At 44.0% G+C, this 24,746-nt stretch overlaps 1 protein-coding gene across 4 annotated transcripts in view; it reads right to left on the bottom strand.

The window, feature by feature from the left end:
- LOC134355592 (protein unc-13 homolog A-like) overlaps positions 1–24,746 on the bottom strand; it is a 1,022,883-nt gene that overhangs the window by 779,226 nt on the left and 218,911 nt on the right. For all 4 annotated transcript variants that reach the window (XM_063065696.1, XM_063065695.1, XM_063065693.1 and 1 more), the window contains one exon: positions 5,861–5,928. In XM_063065696.1, coding sequence (XP_062921766.1) covers positions 5,861–5,928 — 68 coding nt within the window. The remainder of the gene's footprint in view (positions 1–5,860; positions 5,929–24,746) is intronic.

Below are 24,746 nucleotides of genomic sequence, written 5' to 3'. Positions count from 1 at the left end.
AAGGTGTTTCAATTGATTGTAGCAATAATACACCTGTATCTGAAAGGTCAGTACCCTGGTAAAAACAAAAGGACACTCCAAGCAACTTCGTGAAAACGTTATCGAAAAGCACAAGTCAGGAGATAGATGCAAGAGAATTTCCAAGTCACTGAATATCTCTTGGAGTACAGTTAAGTCAATCATCAAGAAATTGAAAGGATATGGCACAGCCGTAAACCTGCCTAGAGTAGGCCGTCCTCAAAAACTGAGTCACTGTGCAAAGGGTCTAGTGAGGGAGGCCATCACTATGACAGCTCTGGAGGAGGTACAAGCTTCAGTGGCTAAGATGGAAGACACTGCTCATACAACTGTTGCCCAGGTGCTTCATCAGTTGCAGTTTTATGGGGGAGATAGCCACTGTTGAAAAAAAAACTCACATAAAATCTAGGTTACTGTTTGCCAGAAAGCACGTGGGCAACTCTGAAGTCAGCTGGAAGAAGGTTCCATGGTCTGATGAAGCCAAAATTTAGCTTTCTGGCCATCACAGTAAAAACTATGTTTGGTTTAACTCAAACACTGCACATCACCAAAAATACACCATCTCTACTGTGAAGCATAGAAGTGACTGCATCATGCTCTGGGGATGCTTCAGTGGCTCAGGCTTGTGAAGGTAAACGGTAAAAGGAATGCGGCAAAATACAGGGAAATACTGGAGGAAAACTTGATGCAATCTGCAAGAGAACTGCAAATTGGGAAAAGATTTGTTTTTCAGCAAGACAATGACCCCAAGCGTAAAGCCAAAGCTATACAAGAATGGCTTAAAACCACAAAATTTAATGTCCTGGAGCGGCCAAGTCAGAGTCCAACCTCAATTCAACTGAAAATTTGTGACTGGACTTGAAAAGGGCTATTCAGTCACAATCCCTCTGTAATCTGACAGCGCTTGAGCAGTTTTGTGAAGAACTGAAAAATATTGCATGGTCCATATGTGCAAAGCTGACAGAGACCGATTCATAAGACAAAGGGGCAGAAGTCGGCCATTCAGCCCATTGAGTCTGCTCCGCCATTTTATGATGAGCTGATCCATTCTCCCAATTCAGTCCCACTCCCCCGCCTTATCACCATAACCTTTGATGCCCTGGCTACTCAGATACCTATCAATCTCTGCAATTAAATACACCCAATGACTTGGCCTCCACTGCTGCCCATGGCAACAAATTCCATAGATTCACGACCCTCTGACTAAAAAAAAAAATTCTTCGCATTTCTGTTCTGAATGGGCGCCCTTCAATCCTTAAGTCATGCCCTCTCGTACTAGACTCCCCCATGATGGGAAACAACTTTGCCACATCCACTCTGTCCATGCCTTTCAACATTCGAAATGTTTCTATGAGGTCTCCCCTCATTCTTCTAATCTCCAAGGAATACAGTCCAAGAGCGGACAAACGTTCTTCATATGTTAACCCTCTCATTCCCGGAATCATTCTAGTGAATCTTCTCTGTACCTTCTCCAACGTCAGCACATCCTTTCCTAAATAAGGAGACCAAAACTGCCCACAGTACTCCAAGTGAGGTCTCACCAGCACCTTATAGAGCCTCAACATCACATCCCTGCTCCTATACTCGATTCCTCTACAAATGAATGCCAACATTGCATTCACCTTCTTCACTACTGACCCAACCTGGAGGTTAACCTTAAGGGTATCCTGTACGAGGACTCCCAAGGTCCGTTGCATCTCAGAACTTTGAATTCTTTCCCCATTTAAATAATAGTCTGCCCATTTATTTCTTCTGCCAAAGTGCATAACCATACACTTTCCAACATTGTATTTCATTTGCCACTTCTTTGCCCACTCTTCCAATCTATCCAAGTCTCTCTGCAGACTTTCCGTTTCCTCAGCACTACCGGCCCCTCCACCTATCTTCGTATCATCAGCAAACTTAGCCACAAATCTATCTACTCCATAATCCAAATCGTTGATGTACAATGTAAAAAGAAGCAGCCCCAACACAGACCCCTGTGGAAAACCACTGGTAACTGGCAGCCAACCAGAATAGGATCCATTTATTCCCACTCTCTGTTTCCGGCCAACCAGCCAACACTCTATCCACGCCTGTAACTTTCCCGTTATTCCATAGGCTCTTATCTTGTTAAGTAGCCTCATGTGTGGCACCTGGTCAAAGGCCTTCTGAAAATCCAAATATACAACATCCACTACATCTCCCTGATCTAACCTACTGGTAATTTCCTCAAAAAATTGTAATAGGTTTGTCAGGCAGGATTTTCCTTTAAGGAATCCATGCTGAGTTCTGCCCATCTTGTCACATGCCTCCAGGTACTCTGTAACCTCATCCTTGACAATCGACTCCAACAACTTCCCAAACACCGATGTCAAGCTAACAGGTCTATAATTTCCTCTTTGCTTCTTTGCCTCCTTCTTAAATAGCTGAGTGACATTTGCAATTTTCCAGTCCTCTGGAACCATGCCAGAATATATCGACTTCTGAAAGATCATCGCTAATGCCTCTGCAATCTCCACAGCTACTTCCTTCAGAACACGACGGTGCATTCCATCTGGTCTGGGAGATTTATCTACCTTTAGACTATTCAGCTTCCTGAGTACTTTCTCTGTCGTAATAGTGACTGTGCACACTTCTCTTCCCTGCCACCCTTGAGTATCCGGTATACTGCTGATGTCTTCCTCAGTGAAGAGTGATGCAGTTCCTCTGCCATCTCCTTATGTCCCATTACAATTTCTCCAGCATCATTTTCTATCAGTCCTATATCTACTCTCACTTGTCTTTTACTCTTTATATACTTGAAAAAGCTTTTAGTATCCTCTTTGATATTATTTGCTAGCTTCCTTTAATAGTTAATCTTTTCCCTCTTAATGACCTTCTTAGTTTCCTTTTGTAAGCTTTTAAAAACTTCCCAATCCTGTCTTCCCACTAATTTTTGCTTCCTTGTATGCCCTCTCCTTTGCTTTAACTTTGGCTCTTTAACTTTTTAAAACCTCTCTTGTCAACCACAGTTGCATCCTTTTTCCATTCAAAAATTTCCTCTTTTTTGGAATATACCTGTCTTGCACCTTCCTCACTTCCCGCATAAACTCCAGCCACTGCTGCTCTGCCGTTCTTCCCACCAGTGTCCCTTTCCAGTCAACTTTGGCCAGTTCCTCTCTCATGCCACTGTAATTTCCTTTACTCCACTGAAATACCGACACATCAGATTTCGGCTTCTCTTTTTCAAGTTTCACAGTGAACTCAATCATGTTACGATCACTGCCTCCTAAGGGTTACTTCACCTCAATCTCTCTAATCACCTCTGGTTCATTACACAATACCCAACCCAGTACAGCCGATCCCCTAGTGGGCTCAACAACAAGCTGTTCTGAAAAGCCATCTCGTAGACATTCTACAGATTCTCTCTCTTGAGATCCAGTGCCCGACCTGATTTTCCCAATCCACTCGCATGTTAAAATCCCCCACAATTATCATAACACTGCCCTTCTGACAAGCCTTTTCTATTTCCTGTTGTAATTTGTAGTCCACATCACTGCAGCTGTTTGGAGGCCTATAAATAACTGCCATCAGGGTCCTTTTACCCTTGCGATTTCTTAGCTCAACCCATAAAGAATCTGCACCTTCCAATCTTATATCACCTCTTTCTAATGATTTAATATAATTTCTTACCAATAAAGCCATGCCCCCCCCTCTTCCTACCTTCCTATCCTTCCAATACACCGTGTATCCTGGGACGTTCAGCTCCCAGAGACATGCATCCATCAGTGATGGCCACAGTATCATACCTGCCAATCTGTAGCTGCACAACAAGATCATCCACCTTATTCCTTATGCTGCGTGCATTTAAGTATAACACCTTAAAACCAGTATTTGATACTTCTCGCTTTAATTTCACTGCATCTTTATTGCACTGCAACTCATCCCAATGGCTACAAATTTGTCCCATCACCTGCCTGTCTTTCCTGACATCTTTACTGCTCACTATCTTAGATTTATTTCTGTTTTCGCCTTCCTCCGCTCTGTCATTCCGGTTCCCATCCCCCTGCCAAATTAGTTTAAACCCTCCCTAACAGCTCTATTAAACTTTCCCACCAGGATATTGGTCCCCTTTGGGTTCAGGTGTAACCTGGCCTTTTAGAACAGGTCATACTTCCCCCAGAAGATCAATTATCCATTATCAATTATCAATTATCCAAGAATCTGAAGCCCTGCCCCCTGCACCATTCTCTCAAACACGCATTCACCTGCTTGATCCTACTATTCTTGCCCTCGCTAGCACGTGGCACAGGTAGCAATCCCGAGATTACTACCCTGGAGGTCCTGCTTCTCAGTTTCCTTCCTAACTCCTGGAAATCTCTCTTCAGGACCTCCTCCTTTGTCCTATCTATGTCATTGGTACCAACATGTACCAAGGTAACTGGCTGCTCACCCTCCCCCTTCAGAATATTCAGAACCCGATCCGAGACATCCCGTACCCTGGCACCTGGGAGGCAACACACCATGCAGGTATCTCTATCAGGCTCACAGTATCATACCTGCCAATCTGTATGATATCTGTCCATTCCCCTGACTATGGAATGCCCTATGACTACCGCATTCCTCTTCTCCCTCCTTCTCTCCTGCACAACAGCGCCAACCTCAGTGCCAGAGACCCGGTCACTGTGGGCATCCCCTGTCAGGTCATTCCTCTCAACAGCATCCAGAACAAGATATTTGTTGCTGAGGAGGACAGCCACAGGTATGCTCTCCACTATCCGGGCATTTCCCTTCCCTCTCTTGACAGTGACCCAGTTTTCTGACCCCTGTAGCCTAGGGATGACTATCTCCCTGTAGCTCCTGTCTATCACCTCTTCACTTTCCCTTATAAGCAGTAGGTCATCAAGCTGCAGCTCCAGATCCCTAACACGGTCTCTGAGGAGCTGCATCTCAGTGCACCTGACGTAGATATGGCCATCAGGGAGGCTGGAGGTCTCCCAGGATTCCCACATCTCACACCCTGAACAGAGCACTAACCCTTCACACAGACTCAAGGCTGTAACTGCCACCAGAGGCGAATCTACTACATATTGGCTTGAAGTGGGTGAATACATATGCAATCAATAATTTTGTGTTTTATATTTGTAATTCATGTAGATCACTTTATAGAGATCTGTCTTCACTGTGACACAAAAGAATCTTTTTTTTGTCCATCACAAAAAAAGCCAAATTAAATCCATTGTGATTCAATGTTGTAAAACAATAAAACATGAAAACTATTTAAAGTAATAAAATCATGAAAAGGTAGTCTTTTTCCCAAGGTGGTAATGTCAAATACAAGGCAGGTTAGGCTTTTCTTAAGGGGGGAAAAGTTCAAAGGAGATTTACAAGGGGACAGAGTGGTAGTTAACTGGAATGTGCTGCCAGAGGAGAATGGTTAAGAGGCATTTAAACAGGAACATAAACAGACAGAGAATGGAGAGATTGTAGACCATTTGCAGGCAAATGGGATTAATCAGGACTGGCATCACAGAACAAACAGCAAAGGAACATACCTTGCCCTATGTCCTAAAACAACCACCAGATTAAAATCAAAACCCTTCATGCTGGAGAAATGTTAAGAGTTAAGCTGCACAATGGGTAGCCAGACAAAGTGCTCCCTGTGAAAAAACTTAAAAATGGGTTCTGATGAAACACTGCATTATAATATGGATTTACTGCTGCAATCTAGATTACAGAGCAAGAAGAGGGCTGTGGCATTTCTATGACCCATCAGAGGGTTGCTTACAAGCGCCTACACATATGCACAGATACACCAACATAAACACAAATGTCTGTGTTTGAAGTAATGGAATCCCTATTCAGAATGGAAGATGCATACCTGTTCAAATTGAGCATTTAGACTGCACAGATGTTCCACTAAATACTGTGCCTCATCCTTTGGGATTTCTGAAAAGTAAAACATAAATTTTGTTGAACAATCACAAAACAGTTATTTTCAATTGCCGCCAAAAAGCAACACCAAAATCATGTTTGGTAGTATACCTTTAAAGGACTTCAAACAGTGATTATTTTATAGCCAATTTAAACTATTAGTTTTTTATGGCCTCTACAATTTATTCAATTAAGTAAGCATATACAGTGAAACTCAGTATAGGGCAGAACAGGAAAAGGCCTTCAGCACATGATGTGCTGAACTAATTAACACAGTAATTAAATGCCACACTAAACTAACCCCATTTGCCTGCATCACGTTCATATCCCTCCATTCCATGCACATTCAGGTGACTATGCTGGAGCACCTTAAATACCTCAGTCATATTTGCCTTCCCCACCACCCCTGGCAATGCATTCCAGGTACCTAGCACTCGCTGTGTAAGAAAGACTTCCCCTGCACAAGTCTTGGGGAAATTAAAACAGTTTGTCTAACCTTTACAGATAAAACATACGCTCTAATTCAAGTAACATTCTGGTAAACCTCTTCTGCACCCTTTCCAAAGCCTTGACACTTTTCCCCACAATGAGGCAACCAGAATTGAATGAAATACTCCAAATTCAACTGAACTAGAGTTTGACAAGGCTACTATATAACGTCCTGACTCTTGAACTCAATGCCTCAACTCAAAGCCAAGCATGCAATAACCCTTCTTTATAATCCCATCGATTTATGCAGACGGTGTCAGTGTACTTGAACCCCAAGATCCCTCCACACATCAACACTGTTAGGGTGTTCACATTAAAAGTGAACTTCCCCTTTTAGCTTAGAAAATTAGAGGACGATGCGATAGGGTAATTCTGGACAGTTTCTCGAGTAGGTTACATGGTCGGCACAAGATTGTGGGCCAAAGGGCCTGTGATGTGTTGTAGATTTCTATGTTCTATGTTTACATTTGATAGTCCAAAATGCAACAGTTCAAGCTTGAAGGCAGAATACAGAGTTAATGGCAGGATTCCTGGCAGAGTGGAGGAACAGTGGGATCGGGGGTTCACGTTCATAAATCCCTCAAAGTTGTGTTCAAGTTGAGAGGGTTGTTAAGAGGGTTTATGGTGTGTTGGCCTTCATTAGGGATCAACTTCAAGAGCCATGAGATAATGTTGCAGCTCTGCAGAACCTGGTTAAACCACAATTGGAATATTGTTCAGTCCTGGTCACCTTTTTATAGGAAGGATGTAGAAGCTTTAAGGAGGGTGCAGAGATTTACCAGCATGCTGCCTGGATTAGAGGGCATGTATTATGAGGATAGGTTGAACAAGCTAGAGGTTTTCTCTTTGGAGCCAAGAAAGATGACTTGATAGAGGTGTACAAGATGATAAAAGGAATAGATTGAGAGAATAGCCAGAAACTTTTTCCAAGGCAGAAATAGCTAATATGAGGGGGTATAATTTTAAGGTGACTGTTGGAAACTATATGGGGATACCAGAGCTAAGGTTTTCTATTACAGAGAGTGGTGGGTGCGTGGAACACCCTGTCAGGCAGAGTGCTAGAGGCAGATACATTACAGCCATTTAAGATGCGCTTAGGCACATAAATGATAGAAAAGTGGTGGACTATGTACGAGGGAAGGCTTAAACTAATTGTAGAGGAGGCTATAAGTTTAGCACAACATTGTGTGCCAAATGGTCTGTACTATGCTGTAGCATTCTACATTCTATGTTCAAAATGTTAGATAGATTAAAGCCCATCTGCCATTTCTCCACCCATATCTGCAATCAGGAAATGTTATATCTTTTGGCATACTCTATACTATACACAACATTAACGACCTTTGTATCATCAGACCATAATTTGGCCATTCTGCCCATCAACTCTGCTCCACCATTCCATCTTGGCTGATCCCGGATCCCACTCAACCCTATACACCTGCCTTCTTGCCATACCCTTTGATGCTCTGACCGATCGGAAACAATCAACTTCTGCCTTAATTATAGCCATGGACTTGGCCTCCACCACAGTCTGTGGCAGAGCATTCCACAGATTCACTACTCTCTGTCAAAAGAAATTTCTCCTTACTTCTGTTCTAAAAGGTTGCCTCTCAATTTTGAGATTGTGACCTCCAGTTCTGGATACCCCCACTATAGTCTGCAAACTTATTAACCCACCAGGCTACATTTTCATCCACATCATTTATATATACAGTACATCACAAACAGAAGAAATGTGGATTCCTTCAGAAAACCACTAGTCACAGACTTCCACTAAAACAAGTGCCTTCAACTACCGTCCTGTCTTCAACCGGCAAGCCAACTCACCATAGATTTCATGCTTTCTTGTCTTCTGCATAAGACTACCATGAGGAGCCTTGTTAAATACCTTACTAAAATCCAGGTAGACAATATCCACAGCTCTACCTTCAGCACCTCAACAAAATATACAGCCAACTTAGATATAACATGCTCCATAAAAAGCCACGCTGACTATCCCTAATGTAGGCCACAGTTTTCCAAATGCTCATAAAAGCCCCATAAATCTTCTCCATTAGCTTCCCTACCACTGACATGAAACTCAATGGTCTTCAGTGTCCAGGATTATCCACATTTCCTATCCTGAACAATGGAACAGCATTTGCCACTCATCTGTCCTCCAGGACCTTGCGTTTCGCAAGATCTAGTTCTTGATCAAGACCGCAACAACCTCTTCTCTTTTCTTTGTCAATAACCTAGGGTATATCCCGTCAATCCCTCAAGAATTAATCCACCTTAATGTACTTTAAGAGACCCAATTACTGCCCACTTCATCATCTCAAATGTCTAAGAGTCATAGAACCTTAGCTGGGATTACCTTCGTTTATTTGTATCACTAGGCCACTTAACTAGGACAGAAGATTGTTGCTGAACAGTTTCTAATTCATATCAATTGTGTGACATTGTGCAGCCATTGGACACGACCTCATGCTTAGAGCAAAGAGTCTTAAAATACAGGTTGAGTACCCTTATCTGAAATGTTTCGGGCTGAAAGCGTTTTGTATTTTTCATTTTTTTAAAGATTTTGGAATACATGATGTATTAGCTTGGGATCACCATAATTTCCAACCTTGAATTTAGGTGCTACTGGTAAAGAGCCTTTCTCCTACGTTTGCTCATCATACATAGTAAAAATTCTTACATACATGGACTATTAACGTAATGAAAAGATAATGTGTACAAGGTAACAAAGGCAGCTCAGTAGCATCAGGAGAATACTGAAGCAGCTCTTGAACAACAAACAACAGCAGGTTTTCGTTCTCCACCTACCATGTCATGTTTTAATTAAAAGGTTACATTACACTACATTTATATTTTACTTTAAAGGGTTTATCTAAGGTATATAAACAAATCAGCTTCACAGATTTGTTCTGTCACTGGATTTGTGATCAGATGTTTGAAAATTTTACTGCATGCCTTTTCTTAGATTTCTGCAATCAGCCTGCTCAATATTCACAATTCCATTCAATTTTTAGTTCTTCATGATAGATCTTTGCTTGTTTCATGTTCAGCATATGTGAAGTGGCACATGTTCACTCTGATGCTGATGATGCATGATCGAGAACTTCATTTTTCACTTTATGCAGTGTTTTGCTACTTTTCATTAACTTATGATTATTAAATATGCAAGGTCACTTCTCAGAAATGTCTGTGGTGAACACAGACCTGAACATTGCCAGGGAACATTCCCAGCATATTGTGGAATCTTCTATTTGCAACATCATGTCAGTGCTCCAAAAAAAAAAAATTGGATTTCAGAGGCTTTCAGATTTTAGAATTTTGGATAATAGTACCTGCATTATCAGATACATACATTTATGTTGAAAAAGCAGTGATTTTTGTCACTGATAGCTGATGAGAAATCAGCAGTAAAACAATTTAGAATTGTTTTGCTCACTGTGGTGTTAAGCATTCCAGCTTGGAGATGCCAGAAATGGCCGGAAGTGAAAATGAAACAATTTGGCTACTTCAAAAAGTTGGTAACTATGAAGAATTTGAAGGTTTTGATAAACATTGAGCATTACAATAAAAATTAATATTTGGAGTCATCAAAATCATTCTTTGAAGGCAGTCCATTATCTGCATGAGGTGTCCATGTTAATTTTATTCATTTACAGTCAAACAAAAGAACAGGGCAACATGCTGGTTGTCCATTGTATACAACAATGACAGTGAAACCTGTGCAGGAGAGTTTTTGTTCAAGTGGAAAAGTTTCTGCACTGGGACAGTGCCACTCACTCGACATCAGAAGTCCTCATCCAGCGGTACGTGTAATCATCACACATTGGGGACTTGGCTGCAGTGGATAAACATGACTACTTCTGTCTCCATGAAGCTTTGCAGAACCAATTTCAAGGGTATTGGGTCTCACTGTTGATCTCATCCACCCAGTCTGTGGAGCTGACTTCACATACGAGGACAGGCACATGTCAATTTCACTAGTGTATGAGGCCCTGCCAGCTACCTGTTCCTGGTTTAGCCCACCTGTCTAAGTGGTGCACCAGGGTGTGCCTGCTAACACATGCAAACAGCTATTTGGAGCAACTTGTGAAAACTGAGTGTCCAGTGGGTACCAAAGTGAGTGAGCTGCCCCAAAATGCATATGACAAGCTCCTACACCAAAACAGCTGACCCTCCTGAACACCCACAACCACCCCCGCCCCCATACACAGCAGTGTACACTGGATCCATCATCAACAACCAGTAGGAAATAATACAGTTCTATCGTTCTGTAGTAGCATTGTAGTGTTCTCATTTGTTCTGTTTTTCATTTAAATACGCAATTTGTTACTCAGTTAGATGGTAGTTTGTCTATGTTATAGCTTTTTAAATTATTTCCATGACACTTGCACTAATTGGAGCAGCCACTTAATTGGGCCACAGCATTCTCGTCCCGATGTGTCCCAATTAACCAGAATTCACTGTACACCTGGCCATGCAGTATATGAAATAGCGCAGTCAGAAATTGGCAGGTATGATGTTGTGGGCATGGCTGAAAGAAGATCACAGTTGGGAGCTTAACATCAAGGAAACACCTTGCATCAAAAGGACAGGCAGGTCGGTAGAAAGGGTGGGATGGCTCTGTTGATATAAAAAAAATGAAATCAAACCCCTTGGAATTAGATTGCACAGGCCTGGAAGATGTGTGGAGTTGAGAAACTGCAAAGGTAAAAAGACCTTGACATGAGTCATACATAGGCCTCTGAACAGTAGCCAAGATGGGGGATATAAATTTCAAAGGGAAATACAAAAGGCATGTAATAAGTGCAACGGTATGACAATCATGCAGGTACATTGGGAATATCAGGTTGATACTAGATTCCAAGAGGGGGAATTTATACAATGTCAACAAGATGCCTTTTTAGAGCAGTTTGGGATTGAGCCCACTGAGGGAAAGGCAATTCTGGACTGGGTGTTGTGCAGTAAATGGGATTTGATTCAGAATCCATGGGAGGCAGTGATCATAACATGATTAATTTATCCTGCAGTTTAAATGCAGAGAGAGAGAAGATGAAGTCAGATGTATTAGTATTACAGTGGAGTAAAGGGAAATACAGAGGCATAAGAAAGGAGCTCAATCACAAACAAGAGAAAAATCTGCAGATGCTGGAAATCCAAGCAACACACACAAAATGCTGGAGGAGCTCAGCAGGCCAGGCAGCATCTATGAAAAAGAGTACAGTCAACGTTTAGGGTCTCGGCCTGAAATGTCAACTGTACTCTTTTCCGTAGATGTGCCTGGCCTGCTATTTCCTCCAGCATTTTGTGTGTGGCGATGAGAAAGGAGCTGGCCAAACTTAATTGGAAGGGGACACTAGTAGGGGTGATGGCGTAACAGGAATGACCGGAGTTTCTGGGAGCAATTCAGAAAGCGCAGGATAGATACAGTGCCTTGAAAAAGTATTTAGCCCCAACCCTTTGTTCACATAACCAAGTCTAACAACCAGTTATTTTGATCAATGTAACTGAGAAATTTCATTTGTGGATCACATGTGCATTTCCCTCCACACACACAATACAGCCCCCAAAACAGGGAAAGTTGTAAACCATGAAAAACTAAAAATTCAAAAACTGTAATGTCAGCAGTTCAAAAGGATTCTTTGCTCAGTACTTAATTGAAACACTTCTCACAGCTATTATAGCCGGTAGTCATTTTGGCTGAGTCTCTGTCAGCTTTGTACAATGCAATGGAACAAGGTGAGCTCATTCCTCCTTGCAAAATTGTTCCAGCTGTGCCAGGTTAGCTGTGGAGCAGCAGTGGACAATCAGTCTTGAAGTCTTGACAGAGATGTCTGATCAAGTTAAAGTCAGAATTCTGAGTGGGCCACAAAAGGACATCAATTTTCTTCATTTAAAGCCACTCCATGGCACTCTGGCAGTGTGTTTTGGATCATTGTCCAGCTAAAAGATAAACTTCCTCCCCAGATTAGGCTTCCTGGCAGAGGCTAAGTTTTTAATCCATGCTCTCTCTGTATTTAGCAGCATTCATCTTCCTATCAATCCTGACCAGATTTCCAGTCCTTGCTGCTGAATCCCTTTTGTATGATGCTAATTCCACCACTAATATGTATACTTTCAAAATTTCACTTTTGAAAGCCTCCCTTTCACCAAGCACATCTTTGCCAAAAACCTCTCCCAACCCACACTTGCCATATCCATTCTGATATCATCAAAATTGATCTTTCTCCAATTTAGGATCTCATCCTAGGACTAGACCTATCTTTCTCCATAATTATCTTGAAATTAATGGCATTATGATCACTAGATTCTAAGTGATTCCCTGCATGCATTGCTGTTACATGCCCTGTCTCATTCTCCAATGGGACATCAAGTATTATACCCCCTCTAACTGGGACCTCTAAATACTGATTAACGAAACTTTCCTGAACACATTTAACAAATTCTATCCCATCTAGCCCTTTTACAGTATGAGATTCCCAAAGAATGTGGAAAATTAAAATCACCTACCATCATAACCTTATTTTCTTGCAACCATCCTCTCTACAAATATGATCCTCTAAATCCCACTGACGATTGGGAGGTGTATAACATAATCCTATTAATATGGACATCCCTTGCTGATTCCTCAGTTACAGCTATATAGTCTCAGTAAATGAGCTCTCCAGCCTGTCCTGCCTGAGCATTGCCATGATGAAATGCCACTCCTCTCCCCTCCTGCTCTATCATATCTAAAACAACAGAACCCCAGAACATTCAGCTGCTAGTACTGCCACCCCTCCAACCAAATCTCACATAATGGCTACATAATTCCATGTGCTCATCCATGCTCTAAACTCATCTGCCTTACCTAAAGTATTCCTTGTATTGAAATAGATGTGACTAAGGACACTATTCCCCACCATGCTCAACCTTTCAATTCCTGTACGTTGGCTTAACAACATTCATTGTTCCTGCTGCTGCCACCACACGCCCCCTCCCCCCCCCCCCCGGGTGCAGCAATAGCAAAACTTCCCGTGAGGATATTAGTCCAGTCCCCTGATCCAAACTGTCCCATCTGTACACGGTGCAAAATCCTAAAATGTACCAACTGCATTGCTACATAGACATAAGAGGGAGGGCATAAGATTTTTGGATCATTAGGCTCTCTTCCAGGGAAGATGGGACATGTACAGAAGGGACGGTTTGCACCTTAACTAATATCCGAATGGGAAGGTTGATTAATGTTGCACGGTGGGGTTTAAACTAGAATTGCAGGGGGAATGGGAACCAGAGTTCCAGAACAGTTAGTGGAGTGGTTGTGGAGGAAGATGTTGGTTCTTGGGAAAATCAAAGGTCTGAAGCTAGATAAGACATCTGGACCAGATGCTGTATAGCCCAGAGCTCTAAAAGAAGTGGCTGAAGAGACTGTGGAGGGAGTAGTAATGATCTTTCAAAAATTGCTAGATTCTGGAATGGTTCTGGAAGAACGGAATGGAATGCAAGTGTCACACCACTCTTCAAGAAGGGAGAGAAGCAGAAGAGGAAGCAGTAGGCCAGTTAGTCTGACCTCAGTGGTTGGGAAGATGTTGGAGTCAATTATTAAGGATGTGGTCTCGGGATACTTGGAGGCACATGATAAAATAGGCCATAGTCAGTATGGTTTCCTCAAGAGAAAATCCTGCCTGACAAATCTGTTGGAATTCTTTGAATAAATAATAAGCAGGATAGACAAAGGAGAATAGGTTGGTGCTGTATACTTGGATTTTCAGAAGGCCTTTGACAAGGTTCCACAAACGAGGCTGCTCAACAAGCTACAAGCTATGCTATTACAGGAAAGATTCTAGCATGGATAAAAGCAGTGGCTGGCTCGCAGGAGGCAAAGTGAGGGAATGAGGGAAGCCTTTTCTGACTTGCAGCTGGTGACTAATGGTTTTCCACAGGGGCCTGTGTTGGGGCAGATTCTTTTTATGCTATGTGACATTAATTTGGATGATGAATTGTTAGCTTTGAGGCCATGTCTGTGGACATTATGAAAGTAGGTGGAGGGGCTGGTAGTGCTGAGAAGGAGAAAAGGCCGAGTTCACTCAACCTATTCTCATAAGGCATGCTCCCCAATCCAGGCAACATCCTTGTAAATCTCCTCTGCACCCTTTCTATGGTTTCCACATCCTTCCTGTAGTGAGGCGACCAGAACTGAGCACAGTACTCCAAGTGGGGTCTGATCAGGGTCCTATATAGCTGCAACATTACCTCTTGGCTCCTAAATTCAATTCCATGATTAATGAAGGCCAATAAACTGTATGCCTTCTTAACCACAGCGTCAACCTGCGCAGCTGCTTTGAGCGTCCTATGGACTCGGACCCCAGCATCCCTCTGATCCTCCACACTGACAAGAGTCTTACCATTAATACTATATTCTGCCATCATACTTGACCGACCAAAACGAACCACCTCACACTTATCTGGGTTGAACTCCATCTGCCACTTCTCAGCCCAATTTTGCATCCTATCAATGTCCCGCTGTAACCTCTGACAGCCCTCCACACTATCCACAACACCTCCAACCTTTGTGTCATCAGCAAACTTACTAACCCATTCCTCCACTTCCTCATCCAGGTCATTTATAAAAATCACGAAGAGTAAGGGTCCCAGAACAGATCCCTGAGGCACTCCACTGGCGACCGAACTCCATGCAGAATATGACCCAACTACAACCACTTTTTGCCTTCAGTGGGCAAGCCAGTTCTGAATCCACAAAGCAATGTCCCCTTGGATCCCATGCCTCCTTATTTTCTCAATAAGCCTTGTATGGGGTACCTTGTCAAAAGCCTTGCTGAAACCCATATACACTACATCTTCCTTCTTCAATGTGTTTAGTCACATCCTCAAAAAATTCAATCAGGCTCATAAGGCATGACCAGCCCCCTTGACAAAGCCATGCTGACTATTCCTAATCATATTATACCTCTCCAAATATTCATAAATCCTGCCTCTCAGGATCTTCTCCATCAGCTTACCAACCACTGAAGTAAGACTCACTGGTCTATAATTTCTTGGGCTATCTCTACTCCCTTTCTTGAATAAAGGAACAACATCCACAACCCTCCAATCTTCTGGAATGATGATTCAAAGATCATCGGCCAAAGGCTCAGTAATTTCCTCCCTCACCTCCCACAGTAGCCTGGGGTACATCTCATCCGGTTGCGGTGACTCATCCAACTTGATGCTTTCCAAAAGCTCCAGCACATCCTCTTTCTTAATATCTGCATGCTAAAGCTTTGCAGTCTGCTGCAAGTCAGCACTACAATCACCAAGATCCTTTCCCATAGTGAATACTGAAGTAAAGTATTCATTAAGTACCCCTGCTATTTCCTCCGGTTCCATACATGCTTTCCCACTGTCATACTTGATAGGTCCTAGTCCTTCATGTCTTATCCTCTTGCTCTTCATATACTTGTAGAATGCCTTGGGGTTTTCCTTAATCCTGCCCGCCAAGGCCTTCTCATGGCCCATGGAGTTGTAACAGGGTAGCAAATTACACAGCATCCACAAAACCCATGGTTTGGAGTGGGAGAGCCATCTCAATCTCAGGGGTTTGGCAGGACCAGAGTGCATATTCCCTAGACTTATACACCCAAGGAAACCAGGTGTTTTCAATGTGGGGGCTCTTCCGGGATTAATTTCGTTGGATGCTGTATGATTGTCCAGAGCATTAACCTAGAGGGTTGTGTGCTTAAGCCTGTGTTAAACTATTGTCCAGTAAAGTGATTATGATACGTGGTTTTGAAAGCTGCAGGGTTGAGCGGTAGTGCGAATCCACAGGGTTACTGATAGCGAATGCATGTGTATTGAGGGGAGTGGACATTCATAGCCCCAATATATCATTAATTCAGATTTTAAGTACTGCTAAAGCTGTAGGAACAGCTATGATCATGGAGTGGATGTTTGACAAAATGGCGGGAAAAGAATTTGTTTTAGTTCAGGCTAACGCTGATGTAATGGTAGTGGAGCTGCCTGGTACTATTGGGGCCCCGGGAGAAGGGGGTCCACGGGCTATCCATACTTTCTGGGAGGACATGTAGTGAAGGAAAGAATGCCAAATCAGAAGCTGAGTTTCCCACAGCTGGGAGCAGAGACTTTAAAGACCAGTTGCTCTCATTTCTGTGGAGCGAGGGGAAGGAGTGGTCTGATGTGGAAGGTTTAATGAGTCCTCCATCAAGGGGTGAGCATTCTGAGTTGATAACGGCCTTTATCTCCCTGGCAAGTAAATGGAAAAGTGCCCAGGTGCAAAGTCCCAGTTATCGTAGGCTCAGCATGTTCTCAGGGATGATGCCCACCTCTGAAGGGGAGGAGGGATATGAGACTTGAGGAGAGCAGACCTTTCAGATGCTGTATAAGTGACAGTGCTCTGATGATATGAAAACACAGCAATTGGTAGAGAGTTTGAGGGGGCCAGATGCTAATGTAGTGAGATCCTTAAAAGGCACAGAACCGCTTTACTACTTCAGGGGGCTACATACAAGCACTAGAAAATATTTTTAGTGTGACAGGAAGCCCAATGAAGCTTATGATTGGGTTTCAGAACATGTTTCAGGAGAAGGGGGAGAAGCTTTCTGCCTATATTTTTCGGCTAGAGGCAGCTAAGGTGCTTGCAGTGTAGGGAGGCCATTCAAACGGCTGAGGTGAGTCAGTTAAGAATAGACTAAGTGGCGAAAGATGCACAGTTACGGGAAACAATTGCTGGAGTCTCCAAATCTCGTAAGATGCGTCCCCTCTCTCATTTGTTGCGCTGATGAAAGGAATAAGAGAGGGAAAGAATGTGACAGAGGCATGGGAGACCTTCATCAGTGAGGTTCAGACCTCTGTAGTTGCCCCCCTGGCTGAAGTGACCACTGATATGGAGTGGGAAAGGAGTTTGTGGCAGAGTTTGGAACTGAGATGTCCTGGCTGTTATCAGTGGGTGCGGCTGCCCCGCACAACAACGCCAACAGGGAGTAGGACCCCGAGGCTGCAAGTGAATGGGGTCCTGTGAGAGGGGGAGCAACCAGTATTGGCTGTTATAACTGTGGTGAAGAAGGGCTCTTCAGGCAGAAGTGTGAAGGATGGCAAATCCCTTGGAGAGTAAGCCCCTGGATACCCAAGCTATGAATTGCTAGAACAATACTTGACACAAGCTCTCAGGTTACTCTGCTGTACCATTCATTTTACAACTGGTATTTGACACATATACCATTTATGCCACTCAGCGCACAAGAGATCTAAGGTCTTCGTACAGATGACAATGATGGTCACTGTCTTTGAAGGTGGATTTTTCAGAAGCAGATGTGGAGTAGCTGAGGTCTTTGATACATGAGTGATGGTTTGTCCAGATCCAGTTGAGAAAGGAAGCTAGTGGGAGCCTGCAAGTAGAAAGTTGGAGAGAGCTTTCTGAAAACATTGTCTATTCACCCTGCATTCCAAGCTGCGTGGCTGGACTGGGCTGGACGAACAGCATAAATGAGGAAATGTGAGGTACACCCAGTCCAAAACAGTTGTGTTATGGCCTGAGGAAGTAGCTAGAGTGACAGGAAACACCGAATTTCCCAGAATGCCTGTGTAGAGGCCCTCTTCGTGGATGCTCTGGAAGACCACAAAGAGGAGTCATGCTTACCCGCTGGGGTACTAGCAAGGCCTGAACTGCAGAAGCCCTTGGTTGTACAAGTGAACAGGATAACGGCGATTGTCAGGAACACTTCGGAGAGCAGGGTTACCCTCAGGTGGGGGATGCCAATAGTTCACCTCCTTCGGGTGACAGTAATGTCTAGTGCCCCTGTGAGACAAGCCAAGAAGAAACTCTTTCTGAAAAAGACAAAGTTGACTGCCGAATCATTCAACTTTAAGGACTCCCCAGTACCTGGAGGTTGGAAGAGAAGATGTTGAAGCTGGAAGACGTCTTTTCTACTGACGTGTTTGATGTGGGTTGTTCCAAGAGCACTCACCACACCATCCGGTTGACAGAGGACACCCCATTCAGAGAACAGTCACGGCGAATGGCGCCTGCAGAGGTAGATGATGTTTGGCAGCATCTGCAGAAACTGAAGTAAACTGGGATCATCACTGAGTCCAGAAGTCCCTATGCATCTCCAATAGTGGTGGCCAGGAAGAAGAATGGGAAGGTACGGATGTTTGAGGACAATCGGATTCTGAACAGGCGTACAGTCCCCGGCCAGTATACGGTCCCAAGAATCAAGGATGCGCTGACTTGTCTGAATGGTACATAGTCCTTCAGTGTGCTGAACTTGAGGAGTGGGTATTATCAGATCCCCATGAGTGACGCTGACAAAGAGAAGAAGGCATTCATGTGTCCACTGGGATTCTTCCAGTTTCAAAGGATCCCCCAGGGCATACAGGGCGCCACAGCAACTTTCCAGTATGTCATGGCGAAAACAGTGGGGAATATGACTTGCTTGAAGTGTTGCGGTTCCTGGATGATCTCATAGTGTTAGGGTCCACCTTGGAGGAACATGAAGTGAGGCTCCTGAAGGTACGATGCCATCTGAAAGCTGAAGGGTTAAAACTTTCCCTGGACAAGTGCCAGTTCTGCAAGACAGCTGTTAACTACATTGGGCACATAGTCTCAAGTGATGGAGTAGTTACAGAGCTGTCTAAGATAGAGGCAGTTTCCACATGGTCAAGGCCCCAGACTGTGAGCACCCTGCGCTCATTGCTTAGATTCTGTGGGTACTATCGGAGATTCATAGAGGTTTAGGCAGATGAATGTGTGGCTGAGAGACTGGTGCAGGGGGCAGGGTGTCAGATTCTTGGATCACTGGGATCTCTTCTGGGGGAAGTATGACCCATTCAAAAAGGACAGGTTACACCTGAACCTCAAGGAGACCAATATCCTGGCGGAAAGCTTTAATAGAGCTGTTAGGGGGGGTTTAATTTAATTTGGCAGGGGGATAGGAACCAGAACGATAGAGCGGAGGAGAAGGAAAGCAGAAATAAATCTAAGGTAGTGAGCAGTAAAGATGTCAGAAAGGACAGGCAGGTGATGGAGCAAATTTGCAGCCACTGGGATGAGTTGCAGTGCAATAAAGTTGCAGGGCAATCAATGCAAAAAGTACCAAATACTGGACGTAAGGTGTTATACTTAAATGCACGCAGCATAAGGAATAAGGTGGATGACCTTGTCGTATAGCTACAGATTGGCAGGTATGATATTGTGGCCATCACTGAGACATGGCTAAAGGATGCATGTCTCTGGGAGCTGAATGTCCAAGGATACACGGTGTATTGGAAGGATAGGAAGGGACGCAGCGGGGAAGGCATGGCTTTATTGGTAAGAAATGATATTAAATCATTAGAAAGGGGTGACATAGGATCGGAAGGTGCAGAATCTTTATGGGTTGAGCTACGAAATCGCGGGGTAAACGGACCCTGATGGCAGTTATATACATGCCTTCTAACAGCTGCAATGCTGTGGACTACAAATTACAACAGGAAATAGAAAAGGCTTGTCAGAAGGGCAGTGTTATGATAATAGTGGGGGAGTTTAACATGCCAGTGGATTGGATCTCAAGAGAGAGAATTTGTAGAATGTCTACAAGATGGCTTTTTAGAACAGCTTGTTGTTGAGCCCACTAGGGGATCGGCTGTACTGGATTGGGTATTGTGTAATGAACCAGACATGATTAGAGAGATTGAGGTGAAGGAACCCTTAGAGACAGTGATTGTAACATGATTGTGTTCACTGTGAAATTTGAGAAAGAGAAGCCGAAATCCAGTGTGTCGGTATTTCAGTGGAGTAAAGGAGATTACAGTGGCATGAGAGAGGAACTGGCCGAAGTTGACTGGAAAGGGACACTAGCGGGAAGGACGGCAGAGCAGCAGTGGCTGGAGTTTATGCGAGAAGTGTGAAGGTGCAACACAAATATATTCCAAAAAAGAATAAATTTTCAAATGGAAAATGGATGCAACCGTGGCTGACAAGAGAAGTTAAAAAAAGTTAAAGAGCCAAAGTTAAAGCAACGGAGAGGGCATACAAGGAAGCAAAAATTAGTGGGAAGACAGAGGATTGGGAAGTTTTTAAAAGCTTACAAAAGGAAACTAAGAAGGTCATTAAAAGGGAAAAGATTAACTATGAAAGGAAGCTAGCAAATAATATCAAAGAGGATACTAAAAGTTTTTTCAAGTATATAAAGAGTAAAAGACAGGTGAGAGTAGATATAGGACCAATAGAAAATGATGCTGGAGAAATTGTAATGGGAGATAAGGAGATAAGGAGGAACTGAACGAGTATTTTGCATCACTCTTCACTGAGGAAGACATCAGCAGTATACCGGACACTCAAGGGTGGCAGGGAAGAGAAGTGTGCGCAGTCACAATTACGACAGAGAAAGTACTCAGGAAGCTGAATAGTCTAAGGGTGGATAAATCTCCTGGACCAGATGGAATGCACCCTCGTGTTTCGAAGGAAGTAGCTGTGGAGATTGCGGAGGCATAAGCGAGGATCTTTCAAAAGTCAATAGATTCTGGCATGGTTCCAGAGGACTGGAAGACTGCGAATGTCACTCCGCTATTTAAGAAGGGGGCAAGGTAGCAAATAGGAAATTATAGACCTGTTAGCTTGACATCAGTGGTTGGGAAGTTGTTAGGAATCGATTGTCGAGGATGAGGTTACGGAGTACCTGTAGGCATATGACAAGATAGGCAGAACTCAGCATGGTTTCCTTAAAGGAAAATCCTGTCTGACAAACCTATTGCAATTTTTTGAGGAAATTACAAGTAGGCTAGACCAGGGAGATGCAGTAGACATTGTATATTTTGATTTTCAGAAGGCCTTTGACAAGATGCCGCACATGAGGCTGCTAAACAACATAAGATCCTATGGAATTACGGGAAAGTTACATATGTGAATAGAGCATTGGCTGATTGGCAGGAAACAGAGAGTGGGAATAAAGGGATCCCATTCTGGTTGGATGCTGGTTACCAATGGTGTTCCACAGGGGTCTGTGTTGGGGCCGCTTCTTTTTATGTTGTACATCAACGATTTGGATTATGGAATAGGTGGCTTCGTGGCTAAGTTTGCTGATGATACAAAGTTAGGTGGAGGGGCCAGTAGTGCTGAGGAAATGGAGAGTCTGCAGAGACTTGGATAGATTGGGAAAATGGGCAGAGAAGCGGCAAATTAAATACAATGTTGGAAAGTGTATGGTTATGCACTTTGGTAAAAGAAATTAATGGGCGGACTATTATTTAAATGGGGAGAGAATTCAAAGTTCTGAGATGCAACGAGACTTGGGAGTCCTCATGCAGGATACCCTTAAGGTTGACCTCCAGGCTGACTCGGTGGTGAAGAAGGCGAATGTAATGTTGGCATTCATTTCTAGAGGAATAGAGTATAGGAGCAGGGATGTGATGTTGAGTCTCTATAAGGCACTGGTAAGATCTCACTTGGAGTACTGTGTGCAGTTTTGGGCTCCGTATTTAAGAAAGGATGTGCTGACGTTGGAGAGGGTACAAAGAAGATTCACTAGAATGATTCTGGGAATAAGAGGGTTAACCTATGAGGAACGTTTGACCGCTGTTGGACTGTACTCCTTGGAGTTTAGAAGAATGAGGAGGGACCTCATAGAAACATTTCGAATGTTGAAAGGCATGGACAGGGTGGATGTGGCAAAGTTGTTTCCCATGGTGGGGGAGTCTAGTACAAGGGGGCATGACTAAAGGATCGAAAGGCGCCCATTCAGAACAGAGATGCGAAGAAATTTTTTTTAAGCCAGAGAGTGGTTAATCTGTGGAATTTGTTGCCACGGGTGGCAGTGGAGGTCAAGTCATTGGGTGTATTTAAGGCAGAGATTGATAGGTATCTGAGTAGCCAGATAGCCAGTATCTCACCAAAGGTTATGGTGAGAAGGCGGGGGAGTGGGACTAAATGGGAGAATGGATCAGCTCATGATAAAATGGCAGAGCAGACTCGATGGGCCGAATGGCTGACTTCTGCTCCTTTGTCTTATGGTCTTATGGACTACTCTAGAGTCACCCTTTAAATCAGCTTCTGTGTAGTTACCCTCCCTTGGGGACGGAAGGGAGGAGGACAAAAGGCAAGGATGGTAAAGATGATCTCAGCCCTTCAGAGCCTTTTGGAGTGAAATGGGATGTGTAATTTGAAGAGGCCTTTCAGTTGCTGAATGGGCTGCTGACAAAAGCACCTCTGCTGGCTTTTGAAGACCTCTTATTGCCACATTTACTGCATATGGATGCCAGCAGAGAGGGCTTTGGGGTTCTGTATCAGGATCAGGGCACAGGGTTAAGACCTGTTGCGTTTGTCAGCCAGAGTCTGTCACCCTCTGAGCGAAACTACCCGACACACATTGGAGTTCCTGGCACTGAAGTGGGCTGTGGTGGATAAGCTATATGACTAACTATATGGTGCCATGTTCGAGGTGAGGACTAATAACAACTCATTAACTTATATCCTGACACCGAAAAAATTGGATCCCATAGGTGTTGGCGGCATTGCCTGCCTATGATTTTACCTGAAGTACCAGCCGGGGAGTCGGAACATTGATGCCGATGTGTTGTCCCGACGTGCACATGAAGGGATAGGGACAGAGAGTGGGAGAGCATTCCTGCCACTGGAGTCAAAGCTGTATGCCAGTTTTCCATCACGGCAGAGGAAAGGCAAGGGCACAATTGAGCAGTAGATCATTTGGGTGCTACTGATAATGCCATTCCACAGGCTAACTGCAACCTGACTGATCTGAAGACAAAGCAGTTGCCAGAATTGAGTCCTGAGGAAGCGGTAGCCACTCAGCGAGATGACCCGTGCATAGGCACCGTTTGGTCAGCTGTTGCTGAAGGGGACATAACCCAAGCAGACAGGATGAAACACTTTGCGGTGTCTCTACTACTGAGAGAATAGCCCAGATTGGAGTTGAGGAACCAGATTCTGTATTGGGTCATGTCGCCTCCAGATAGGCTTCGGCGTTCCCAGCTGGTTCTGCCTGAAAATTATCAGAAGATTGTGTTGAAATCACTGCACAATGATTTTGGTCATTTGGGGATTGACAAGACCTATGGAATGCTCAGAGATCAGTTCTAATAGCCCCGAATGAAGCTGGAGGTCAAAGCAATGCAAGTCGTGCACTCTATGTATATGGAGGAAGATGCTGTCTACGAGGGCGGCACCGTCATCCCATTTGCAGAGCACAGGGCCACTAAACCTGGTATGTATGGATTTTCAAACATAGAGCCTGATGCCAGCAATGCAACGAATGTCTTAGTTATCATAGATCACTGCACCAGATATGCGCAAGCCTTCCCTACCAAGGATCGGAGGGCATCCACCATAGCCAAAGTGTTATGGGAGAAGTTTTTCATTTATTATGGCCTCCCTAGGCAGAGACATAGTGATTAGGGATGGGATTTCGAGAGTACGTTTAGACACAAGTTACTGAGCATGCTTGGGAGTCAAGAAGTCAAGGACTATGCCTCCTCACCCATAGGGTGATTCCCAGCCCAAGAGGTTCAATTGGACCTTACTAGACATGCACAGAACTTTGGAGATCAGTAAAAAGAACGTGGAGTCAACATATTGTACATCTGGTCCACTGCTACAACTGTACACAGCATGAAGATACTGGGTACTTGCTGATTTATCTGATGTTTGGACGCGAAGCGAGGATACCCATAAACCTCTGTTTTGGGACTAGCGAGGAAAATATACAACAGAAGACTTATCTGAAGTACGTGTCTCATATACGAAGGGAGCTGCAAAAGGCTTATGAACTAGCTGAGGTCTCAGCTACCAAGCAGAATCAAGGAAATAAGAAGAGGTATGATCAAAAGGTTCAGTTCTCCCAACGTAGGCCTGGGGATAGAGTCTTCATAAAAAATTATGGGCTACCTGGGAAGCACAAGTTGGCTGACTACTGGGCGGCTACGCCGTATCTAGTGGAGAGTCAGATGACAAATGTACCAGTTTTCTGGGTGAAACAAGATGGAAATGGGCTTGTCAAGGATTCTCCATCAGAACCACCTTCTGCTTTTGGGACAAGAGGTACATGTTGACCCAGAGCCTGACCTGGACCCTACACCTAATAAGAGGACTCTGTGGTAATGTGGGGGAACCGAAGGACCAACAGTGGGAAGGATTAGACCGGACTCCACCCTTGAATGTGATACGGACTCAGAGAATGAGGAAATAGGGGTGTGGTACATGCTGCCCTTCGCACAGGTCCCCAACCCTTCTCACGTTGAGGCAGGTGAAATGGTGGACAGGCCAGTGTGTGGTTAGAAAGTGACGGGAAGTTGGACTCTAAAGTAACTGGGTATGAAGGCAAGCCCAGCCAAGTGATGAGGGGACCTGAGCCGTCAGTAGG

Source organism: Mobula hypostoma, chromosome 13, assembly GCF_963921235.1.
Source record: "Mobula hypostoma chromosome 13, sMobHyp1.1, whole genome shotgun sequence".
Lineage (NCBI taxonomy): Eukaryota > Metazoa > Chordata > Chondrichthyes > Myliobatiformes > Myliobatidae > Mobula > Mobula hypostoma.
Note: the sequence above shows the minus strand (reverse complement) of the source record. Positions and strands in the feature narration are given on the sequence as shown.